This window comes from Clupea harengus, chromosome 8 (genome assembly GCF_900700415.2).
Source record: "Clupea harengus chromosome 8, Ch_v2.0.2, whole genome shotgun sequence".
Taxonomy (NCBI): domain Eukaryota; kingdom Metazoa; phylum Chordata; class Actinopteri; order Clupeiformes; family Clupeidae; genus Clupea; species Clupea harengus.
The window spans coordinates 3,296,740-3,308,900 of record NC_045159.1 but is presented as its reverse complement, the minus strand read 5'-3'; the positions used below and the strand labels follow the sequence as shown (position 1 = coordinate 3,308,900).

Sequence of the window (12,161 nt, the reverse complement as noted above, 5' to 3'; positions counted from 1 at the left end):
TGCTTCCCTCTCGTTTAAAGATGACAGGTGCTAATTCACTTACAGAAACACCTTTCAAAGGATTAAACATCACCTAAGGATCAGAGGCTGCCGATCTCCTTAGAGTCCATGTCCGTGACTATGGTCACACCATGCTTGGTCAGGTGTCGTTGTCGAATGTTTGAGTTTGGGTTCGTATGTGAAACGTGCTGTCAAAAAGCCTGAAATAGAAAATAGACAATTCAGTGCTTTCGAATCAGACAATTATTATGTTCACTGAAGTTTCAATTCCAACTGCAGTTTGGAATTTCATGGAGTTCATGTTTACCCAGTTATGCCAAAAACTCACTTCAAGATATTTAAGATATAAGAGAGGTTATATGCTGTAGCACTGATTACATTTGTCATGTTAAAAGGAAAGTTTCAGATTCTCCATTTTATGCATACAGGTTATGGCTTTAGAAAATCATGGAACGGCCATATAGCAGGGAAGTATGTATTTATGTATGTATGTGTGTGTTTTTTTTTGTTTTTTTTTTAAACCTAGAGAGAACACATCAGTAAAAAATGGGCAGATTGACATGTATTTTTAGACATTTTTCACAATAATAATGAAAAGAAGTAGATGGCATCTTATCCTTTGGAAATGGCTCCCCTATCAGTTTAATGTTGTGTTTGGGAATACACTTAAATGATCAAATATGGTGTCAACTGCAGAGTGGCTATTTAGATTCAAATTATTCGTAGATGTGTGGGGCAGTTTCACAATTCCCTATTTGACAAACCAGGGTAGAATCAAGGGGTGGCCTGTCTGAACAAAGAAATAAGCTCAGGGCGTGGTGGTAGCAAGGCTTGACCTGCAAATATAGCCATACCTTCCCTATATAGGCAACGGACGTGGTAACCATGACAATATGCAACAATGTCACAAAAGGATGGCGTTGAGTGTTAAGTCGGATTAGACTGCAGGCTTTTCCCACTGGCCTGGTTGATTTCAGTACTTAAGAGCAACATTGTCTTGCTTTATTTATCCCATAGGTTGCAGGGTTCTTGGAAAAGTGATTCTTGGAAAAGAATCTGACTGATTATTTTCTTTCTCTAGTAGTTGCACAAAGTTATGTGTGGTGTTGCCTTGAAGGTATAGTCAGCCATTTTCACAGAAGTAAGTGGTGATGAAACTGAGCACTGGCCATACCTTTAATTGGTACAAAGACTACTTCAGAACAGTGGCTTGATTACTGCTTTATTATTTGTTTACTTGTTTGGTTTGCATTATACATGGACCTCCAATTAAAGGGGAAGACAGGTGTAAAATGTATTTGCCAGTTTGATATGGCTTAATGGCTGCTAATTAATCCTGTTTTTTTTCAGCCTTACACATTAAGCTAAATATTAGTCACATAACCCCATCAGGAGCACATGTACACAGAAGTGTAAAGGATCTCTTTGCAGTCTTATTTAAATCTTAGTGGATAATGGGAGATAGGGCTGTTTATGCAGGTTCATTTTTACAATGGAGCTGATAAGAGATGCTGAGAAGGTGTTGCCATTTGGTTCATTATTCAGGCTGGCATCAGAAATCCCATGTCATTTTTCAGGAAGTCTACAAATGTTGTTTTGGTGATTTGGGTACTGTGGGTGTTGACTATATGGGGGGTATGTCACCAGAGTGTCTCTTTGTGCACTCTTGTACAGCGTTGCCTCAGCTTTTTGTTAGATCCCAAGAAACAGATCCCCAATTAAACATGATAACAGAAGCTTCATTGATATCACCCGATCAGTCTGACTAGATTTTTTTGGGTGCGTCTTTGATCAGAGCCACAGTAGATGTTCAAAAGACATGTCAGGAAGTTGTTCATGGTTTCATGGTAACAAGAATTCCCTTGACATCTGCAGATCTTAGTCAGATTTCGTCCTGTCAGCAAAAAGATAATGTGACTCAGAAGACAGTGGGGTAAATGTATTTGGACATTTCTATGGTGACGTCAACGTGAATGTGCAGCAAAGTGCTATTCTCCTCAGGTTTCAAAAATTAGGCTGTAGGGAGTATTTTGGTGATAAACACTAACTGACTGAATGTTGCCAACAATGTTTCAAGTTCCCTTGAATTGTCAGAAGTGGGTAACGGTGCACCTCTGCCAACTACACTGTCTTAATAGGCAACATCTGAAACAAATACCAAATGTTTGTGCGTGATCCAAAACTTTGAAACCCTTGTGCACGGTAGACCCAGGTGGTAGTCATAGACCTGTGCCCTCAGAGCTAGAATAGGGAATACACTCTTTTCTCTCAGCCCCGCTTGTTCTCTGGCAAGTACTGTGCTGTGCTGGTACTTCTTTTGAGCTGGTTGTTATGGTGATTTGGCGGAGAGTTTTAGGGCTGTCACCATGGGAACTGATGAAATAAAAGCAGTGTGTGAGACCCAAGTCATGTAAGACAAAGATACCTCTTTCCTTCATGCCACGATCTCCCGCTCCAACAATGTACATGACATAGTGATATACTGTGTGAGCATTCCTCACATTACAGTGGATCTTTGCATGGTATGTTTCCAGAGACTGCACTGCTTAAATTGAAAGAAAGAAAGAAAGTAAAATCGTGAAAGTGAGCTTGCGGTGGACGGAGGTCACAATTAGTCTCCAGCGTCGGTATATTGGAGATTCCACAGATTGTGTACCTTATGAAGGTGAAAGCAATAGGTTCTACTTGGAATCGTTTATCAAACGAAGCGGACACCTTTTCAGTCAATGGACTCATTACAGTTCCCAAGGGGTGGAGTCTATCCATATTGCTTTATTTTCCCATGGTCATTAATACATCTTCAAAGTGAAATCAATCCTGCTTTGTGTGCGAGGCTCTCTCTCTCTCTCTCGCTCCCTCTCTCTCTCTCCCCCTCTCTCTCTCCCCCCCCCCCCCCCTCCCTGAGTTTCTCTTTGTCTCTCAAATATTCAAAGATTTTATACAAAATATAAAGCAAAGCAATATGTGTCAAACAGTGATCCTACGTAAAATTATTCTCATGTTCTTCTTAACTGGAGCAATGAAGGGGTTGGTGTTGTTGCCAGTACATCTTCCGTCACGTATCACATTAAACATGCGAATGAACATTCGTATATTTTTAGTGTAAAGTCAGCTTGATCTATCCTTTGGTTCTGGCGTCTGTTTAGCATTTTCAGAGGGCATCATGTGCTCTCTCTTCTGTTTCCTTGCTACTGAATGTCTGCGTGACAACATAGGGATGATGCACTATTTTTATCACCCTCCCCAGCACTGCTTATCAGAAATAATTTGGGCAAAACACTGCTTTTTCTTTAATATTGCTTTTGCCATGTAATGCTGGCCATTTGATTTTTAGGTCTAAGTGTGCCTTTTACCCTCCAAATAATAGTGCTATGTTCAAGAGGGTCAGCTGTATAAAGGAACCCTCCCCAGATGGATCATTTTCTTTGAGACGGCTCAGACTGAAGTGTGTCTGCTAGCACTCTCCAATTATGTAGCCATCACTTTGATCCTGCAGAGCCACTGCCTTCATAAAATTTAACTACAGTATACCTTACTCTGTTTTTTTCTGTCAATAGAAACACATTGTACCTATCAGGTCAAAAGTGTACAAATTTGCTCACTATATCTATTTACAAACTACAATTAGTTTTTCTCTTGCCATAATAACTTATTTCCAATTTTAAGGTACCATGAAATAGTGTGTCGTATGACTTTCATTTGACCTTCACATAAACTTTTTTATGCCTGATTTTCCAAATCTGCGTATGCTCCTTGGTTTTGACTCTTCGGGGGAATCTATTTTTTGTCTTTTTGATGTTTTTTGCTCAAGATTGGTCTTCAGTACAAAGAGTTTCTTTGCACTTTCAAAAGAGAACATAAAAGAGCATTGGGGAAAACATTTGGTGTCTGAGAGAATAACTTGACAAATGAATGTTTTTCCTACTCAGGACTCTCAAAGCAAGATACTAGTCTACTACTACTGCACCCTAGTCACAACAGTCAGGCTGTAGTAAAGGGAGACAGACACCCAAAACTTCAATAAAAACTGTCACACTGTATAGTGCACTATTCCAGTTAGTATGTAATGGCCTACTAGCTAACCCTGTATTTCATTGGGTTTTATTTTTATTTTGTTTTGTTTTTCTATGCAAAAGTCAATGTACTTATACCTTTGTAAGTAGTTGTATTGACCGATTAACCTGTCTAAGCAGTTTGTCACAAACAAATGGGAGAATGGGTATGGGAGAAACGGATGTTATAAATAATATTAAGCCATTCTGTGAATAATATGCAGACAGAGTTTGATCTAAACAGTAAGCGTAATGTGATCACAATTGAAATGGTAGGCCAATGCATTAGATTGCATAACTTCTTCAAAGAGGAATGTTGGCCCAGTGTCACGTTATTGTCAGAATATTGCTGACACCCACATCAGGGACCCTGAGTAGCTGCAACCTTCTGCCCTGGTGATGTCAGCCCTTACTTCAGCGTGACTATTGCCAAAAGAGGGGCCTCCTTCTTATGGAGCAGGCTTCACCACAGACAGCTAATGCATAGTCAGTGCTTGCGCAGTACATGAATCATTTTACTGGAGAAATAACTGTGGACAAGGCTGATATTCTTATAGTGTACCCTTTCCAGCAACACTATGCAACAATTTGCCACTTTTTGAGTTGCTTTGTTTGTATAAGCAACTGCTTTTGATATCTTTGAAATCATCTAAATAGTATGTCATGTGAGGGAAAGATGAATATACTTGCCTTTCTCACTAGCCGTGCAGGCTGTGCCCTTCTACGGTCCGGGACGGAACACCCTGCCAACTTTTTGGCAACAAAATTGCCAAAAGGCTCCATTTGGTGTGTTGGCAGGCTATAATCAATGCCAACTGGGCTGTTGGTGGTGTTTGTACAGGTTTTACATACCTTTTATTTAGCTCGCTAGTTTTAGACCAAAACTCTTTTAAGAGGTGCAAAATTGAACACAATATGTCAGGACTAAAGGTGTCACTCTCACAGTTAATTGGTCAGATGAACTACAGGCATTGAAGTGAGCAAAACAAGTGTGCTATTCATACTACAGCACATTTTATATAATACGGTAGGCTAATTTCCTTCCGCCGAGAAGCCCTTCATTCCCTTTGATTAATCTCACTATGGTCCATATTTTATAATGAAGTTCTTGATGTATTCATTAGCCTTATTAGAATGTGTTAGTCCGTCTTTTTTAACTAGGGTTTGGGTTAGTTCCTTTAAAAGCTGCAATTCTTTCATTCTACCCATTTTATCTGTTGGGGTAGGTTTTCCTTTAGTCGTGAAATATATCTGTTTTTCAACTCCTCTATACTGTGTCTCTGCAGCCCGTTACTCATACTTATAGCGGCAGCATGAGAGGAGCCATTTGCATGAAAGGGAATCTGAAGGGCTGTTGTTAATGACAAGAGGCTAGTAGCCGAAAGGAGAGGTATAAAGGAGTGGAATGGATAAACAACAGGGCACCATGGTGATAAGCCAGCACCGAGATTGTTGGAGCACACTCTACAAACTCTACTCAACCCAACCCAGTACACAAGCCCCGGTGACAAATATTCCATTATCCCATTGCTTAAAAGCATCTCCCCCCTTTTCAGTCTACTCGGATGAATAACTGCTGCAGGCGAGAGGGATGTGAAGGAGTAGCTCATTCACTGTATCTCCACAGATCACTTTGCAGGCCGCTGGAGACGTTGCCAGTGTTTCCATTGTCATGCTACAGTCCTTGATTCAGACTTGCATTGTAAGGTTTTTTATTTCCCTAACTGGCAGGAAAGGTGCAGGGCCCTGACGTTCTTTCTGGGCTCTCGTGAGCCAAGGCTTGTTTCTCATGCTAATCACCTCATTTGCAACTGTTGTTTGTCATGCTAAACTCAAATCCAACTTATTCAGAGGAGTCTGAATCAGAGCACCTCAGATACTCGTTAGCATAGTGTGGGCAAAAGGTTTGTTCTCTTCTGTTAATCTGTCTAATTTCACAGATAGGCCTGAATCTCCCCTTCACATAGGATGAGATCATTATGAAACTATGGCCATAACTATAGCTTTTGGTCATTTGCTATTATACTAATGATAATTTCAGTGGTTTCATGCATTAATTGTAACACTTGAGAGGTCTGTAAATGCATTTCCAGATTTTATAAATATACTATATTTTTCGAAGTATGTAATTTCAGTTAGTCCATGTTGAAATAATTATGTTTTTAATAGTCTCTATCATGTTTGCTAGTTTTCTTTCTTTGCAGTGTGAAATGAGTAGCAGATTGATACAGGGGAGGAACCAAGTAGTTTACACGTAAACAGTGCGATTAGACCGGTTTGTCTGTTTATAAATAATCCAAATGGACCAAACCCAGGCACAATCCAACAACAAACTTTTGAAACCAAGTGAACTTTTTGGCGTGAGGCTTTTGTTTAACCCACCGCCGAAATTAAATGGCACAACCTCTGAGATGTTTTCATTATTTGACATAAGGCCATACGGCCAATAGATGGAAAAAGCCCTCAGGAGCTGCCAGAGTCCCATTCAAACCCCCAACAGATGTGTCTCATGTAACTGAGTGCAGAACAGACACTCCATTTCACCCAGAGGTCTAATAGGAAGCTGAACGAAGGCTAAGGTTTCGTGTCGTAATGCAATCCCATTTGCACCCCCACCTTTTGCAGCTGAACAATACTTCGGGGTGGGGGGGTGGGGTGTTAAATCAGGCCTCCGTTTCATAAGAATTGCCCAGAGGCTGGCATATGGGAGGTTATGCACAGGCAATTGAATGTGTACATTACCTTCGGTAGGCCGGGCATGTCAAATAGTGAAGGGAATGCTCAGCTCGCTTGTGTGTCTGTACTGTAACAGCGCTGAAAGGCACCCAAAGGTGTGTTGCCACTCCAAAGGGTCTGCTGTTTCTGCCTGCTTCCACTCTCCCCATACCGCCAAAAATGTCCCGAGCAAGGATTCAGAGCCTCCCGCATCACATTCAGCCTCGAGGAGATGAGATTCGGAAGAGTCTCCGGCAAGCCAAGTGAAGGGGTTTTGCCAAGAATTTAAAATGCGAAGATCATTATTGTTGTTTTTATTTATATAGAGGACAATACATTGGAGTATTAGTTCGATTCATTATGGAGCATAATGGGCTCTGTCGTTCATTGTGCTGCGCTCCCCGAGTGTTGTTGTTTGGAGGCACATCTGAAGGCTTCCCTTTTTTCCTGTAGAATTCCCTGTAAGCAGGGTGACTGGGGAGATCGTGAAGGGGGGGAAAAAACACCTTCCTTCCCCACCTCCACCCTCATTCAGATGTATTTCTCAGGGGCCCCTGGAAGAGGAAGGAGGAGAGGGAAGCTAATTCGTCAATGATCTTTCTCTAATCCCCCTCTCTCCCGCTCTCTTTGCCTGAAGGCACTCAAGTAATACATCCCTCCCCCATTCCACCTCTCACACACACACACACACACAAGCACACACACACTCACACACACCATATTCACGCTGAGTCTGCCTCAACACGTCCAGTGGGAGAAGATAAATGGAGAGGGATACTTCTTAGTGCCGAGGTGTTTGTGTCCTGCGAGGCCCGTGTTTCTCGGGCGCAGACTGGGCGGTAAAATGGTGACTATAGTCCTCGCGAGCTAGGTGTGGCGAGACAGGGGCGGTGTCGAGGCTTTGTCTGGAGCCGAGGAGGACCGAAGCAACAAGCGGAGGCTCTACAAGGAGGAGTCTGTTTGAATGGAAACCAAAGAGAGACAGGGATCGTAGCCCAGGGACCGGAGCCGTTGTGCTCAGAAAACAGATTACAAACATGTTTCAAAGGACTTCGGTACAACAGTGAACCTTTTGGGGGTTTTGAAACTCCAGTTCTGGATTTTAAGAGATTTTTTACATATGCTGGGAAAATAGAGGATATTTTGATATGCATGTCTCCAGTTTTGAGTGAACTGGAGTAAACTTTTTAAAGCAAACCAATGCTCATTTGGAGGGATTGTGATCTTTGAGTCAAATGGATACACTTTTGTACACGCTGGAAGTTTAGATCATTTGGGACTTAATGTGAAACATTTTGGGACTATGGGACTTCCTATCTCTGAGGTGGACTGGAGAGACAGACTATGGCACCTTTTCACTCCGTATTTAATAATCTTGATAAGTATGTTATATTTTAATATTACTAACAATGATCGAATTCTGTCTTGCTAAAATCTTCATGACCTGTTATAGGGGGCACAGTGTGCTTTTTTTTCTTCTGTTTGTTTTTGTATTTTTGTTTTTACCTTTTTATGTATTGATTTTTTCATATAACTCTTTGTCAGCTATTGCAAGTTTTTTTTATTTCCCTTTGGGTGGTGTCTTAATGTTTGGGTCAATTTTGTCAATTTGGAATCATCTCTTTCAAGTGCTGGGAAATAGTGATCATGGTGTTGGACATGCAGACCTATCGATTTAGCATGCAGTGTCAGGTAGTTTATCTTGCGAACTTGTTAGACGGAGATCAATGTGGTCTGTGTGCATAATAGGTTATTGGACACACAGCAGCCATGCAATTGACATTTTAATTGATTATGAACTGCCAAACAATAAGGATCTTTATGAGTTCTATCTATGGTGTGTGTGTGGACATTATTATTGTACTGGACATACTGTATGTGTATGTAGTATATATGGAGAGTACATTATGCTTCTTACATTATGCCTCTTGTAATGCAAGCCTCAGGTGAATATTTAGTATGGACATTTTAACCTCTGATTTATGCGAGGTTATGCATAATTAATTTAACAAGTAATTCATAATTTCTCTCCCTTCCTCCGTCCCTCTCTCCCTTTTCTCCTCTCTGCACAGTTGCGGGTAAAGTGTCCCCCACCAGCTCAGAGGCCCTCCCCAGTGTGCCCTCTGCCAGTGCCACCCTCAATCCCCCAGAGGTGTACCTCCCTGCCAACTTCAAGCTCTCCAATGCCCAGCTGGCCTTCTTCCTGCAGGAGGCCGGCTCCTCATCCTCGGGCAGGCAGGGCGGCCACCCACTGCAGAGGTCCGAGAGTTTCGTGGTCTTCCAGACCAAGGAGCTGCCGGCAGTCAACATCAGCCTGGGGCCGTTCGCACACGACCAGGTGCTGTCTAAAGAGCTGCTGCAGCCTTCCAGCTCACTGGACATCCCTGGCAAGCTGACGGTCAACTGGAAAGTGCGGGCATTCATCGTCCAGTCCCGAGTGTATGCCAGCAACCCTGTGGTCCAGGTGCTCTTCTACATCGCGGGGCGAGACTGGGATGACTTCAAGGTGCAGGACAGTCTGCCCTGTGTGCGGCTTCATGCCTTCAGGGATGTCCGAGAGATCAAGACATCCTGCCGGCTGCAAGGGAACCTGGCCCAGTGCTTGGCGCAGCTCGAGCTTCCCGTCACTTGGTTTAACGCCAACGTCGCTCCCATGGGGCGTCGGAAAGGGTCGACTGCGGACAGCCTGGAGCTAAGTGGCGAGTCCTTCCAGGTGGAGCTCTACTACACCTTACACGATTCGGACGGCACTGGGGAGTGTAGCGAGAGCTTCCCACGCCGGGGAGGAGGAGGCGGTGGCGGCGGCGGCAGAGGGGAGGCCTCGTCCCAGCAGCCCCTCCTCCGCATCGGAAGCATCAGCCTGTACCAGCCCAGCCAGGAAGTGCTGGTGGTGGACAAGCAGCTGGACAGGAACATCTTCCTTCGTCTGCCAGAGAAGCCCCTCAAGCCAGGCGAGACCCTGACCATCAGCCTCTTCCTGGTCCCCAACTCCACCGTCGAGCAGTTTTCTCTCAAGTGAGTGTATATTTGAAACAGTATAATGATCATGCTATTACCTAACCTTTGTATTTCTGAGTGACACTTCACAGTACACTGGAATGCCTAACACCAATGCAGGCGCATATTTTGTGACATCTTTTGAGTTTCTGTTGTATTACCCACCTTCAGAACTGGGGACGGGTACTTAGCCACTCGGAGTAAATCCATAATTGGTATTAATTGACATCTGTTCAAATTAAATCCCTCATGAGCTGACCCATTTCTTGTTGAATTATAGCTTTGAGAATATGAAGCATGGCTTCACTCACTTACCCTATGTATTTCGAATTTATTCCTCGTCGTCAACATAATGGGAGGGTTAGAGTTCCCGAGAAAGAAAATGATTATTTAAATCGTTGAAAGCCAGAAGAAAATTAGCTTTTCCCCAGATGAGAGCAGAGGAGGGGGGAGGGGGAGATATTAGCTGGGTTTTCAGGCATGTCAGCGCAACGCTTGGTAAACAGTCACCCAAAACGTAATGGAAATTCTCAAACTTCAATTTAGGAATTTACCGTGAATTAATTAAGCTTCGATAACTCATTAAGCATAGGGGTAGAAGCCACCACTATGATTTATTCAGGCAGGGATAGTTCATTAGTATTATCTGACGAAATGTGTCTGCATGCATATTAGTGTGCATCTTTATGTTTGTGTGTGTGTGGTGAGCGGGGGGGGGGGGGGGGGGAGTAAAATGTTTGCAATATCTCACCAAAATGCCAAAAGTATAAACATTAGCTGATGCGATTTTATCCATATTCAATGTTTTAACAAGTCCCATTTGCTAACATGGACACCTGCATAAGCAACTGCTGGTGCTGTTTGTAGACATGAAAATCAGTGGCCAAACACTTTGTCATACTGCAGAGAACTCTCTAAAGTCTGTAGGTGATGAAACAGAACTCCCCTGGTACCATTTCACCGGGGTTAAAGGTCAGTTAGTTTAAGGCGTGCCCTGTTTCTGAAGCACAGTTGAAAAATGCATTGGTTTCATTCTCTATAAGCCCTCATACTTCAGTCAATCTGGGTGTAGGGTCCAATATTGTGACTTCACTCCTCAGAGAAAAGCTCAGTAATAAACTCCCATCAGAACAGAAGGATAAAAAAAAAGACATCTCCGACTCGACAGACTTCACGGAATGGGAATTCACAATGCCAGCAGCCAACGTTTGAGGGTTACCCACAGAAAGTCTATTAAAGATGTAATAAAGAAAGTCTTTAAATATGAATTAAGCATTGCCAGAAGTCCTCTTCCTCCTTTCCATCCCACAATCCCCCTTTCTCTGTCTATTTCACTGCCTTTGGAGGGCTTGTCTTTTTTTATCCGTTTTTGCAGGGGATCACGTATAACTCTGTGAGGTAATACCCACGAAACTATTCACCACAGAGCAAGAGCTACACGAAACATATGAACAGAAGTGTGTGTGTGTGTGTGTGTGTGTCTGTGTGTGTGTGTGTGTGTATGACAGTGAGCTTGTGCATGTGGGTGTATTACATATATCGGGACGTATGCAGAATGTGCCTCTTGTTGCTGAGATTTCCGTTGCCATGGAAATGTGGTAATGTAGTATTAATCATTTGTTTCAGCTTGTCATTGTCATCCTTTACTTCAGCTTTAATAGAAACCATAAATTATATCCCGTCAGAATGTTGCATACATTTGTTCTGATTGAAATGTTTGCAGTCATTCAGAACATGATCACAAATCCTCAGAAACTGCGGTTGGCTTTGAAATAGTACAGAATTACCCTCATGCCTTGATCTCATCATTTGTGCATTTGACATAGAAATATCTTTTTCTGGCATCTTTGTAAATTAAGAGAGGGAGATGCAGCACACAGCCCTATAAAAGTCTCTGTTTGTGTCCTGAGGGCAGGAAAGGGATTATTTAGACTAAAGTGGAGGGTTCGTTAAAGGCGAAGGGTGCAGTCGTGACACACATTCTGTGCCCTGGAGGTGATTGCCATATCTAGGAACACACGCGGATTTCGGCCGACGGGGTCTATTTCTGGGCACCTAGTGGCCTGAGGTCGCGCGACGGTTCTGTGCCTTTGCTCGCCCTGGCCGGGGCCCCCTCTCCCTTCCGTCTTGGTGGGCTTTGATGTTGTGATTCAAGGCCGCTATCCTGTCAAACTCTACCTCTACCTCTCTATCTCTCTCTCTCTCTCCCTCTCCCCCCCTCTCTCCATCTCGAGATGTCGGAGCACCATCAACGCAGTGCTCCAGATTTCCACTTCATGTCTCCAGACGGGCCCTTGGCCTGTGGCTCCGATTGGACGGTTATCTGCTGCCTCCTCTCCTTCGTTGTGTATCAGTTGGGCTTCATTGAGCATGCCACCTGCAAAGTGTTCCTCTCGC

The 12,161-nt window shown here is 43.2% G+C and overlaps 1 protein-coding gene across 2 annotated transcripts in view; it reads left to right on the top strand.

Moving 5' to 3' along the window:
* Window positions 1-12,161, top strand: part of tmem132e (transmembrane protein 132E) — a 165,074-nt gene that overhangs the window by 111,057 nt on the left and 41,856 nt on the right. The window contains exons 1-2 of one of the 2 annotated variants that reach the window (XM_012821931.3): window positions 7,225-8,149; window positions 8,840-9,782. In XM_012821931.3, the coding sequence (XP_012677385.1) occupies window positions 8,071-8,149; window positions 8,840-9,782 (1,022 nt within the window). In that variant the 5' untranslated portion in view covers window positions 7,225-8,070. Of the gene's footprint in view, window positions 1-7,224; window positions 8,150-8,839; window positions 9,783-12,161 lie in introns of those variants that run through there. The other variant, XM_031571523.2, reaches the window with a different exon arrangement.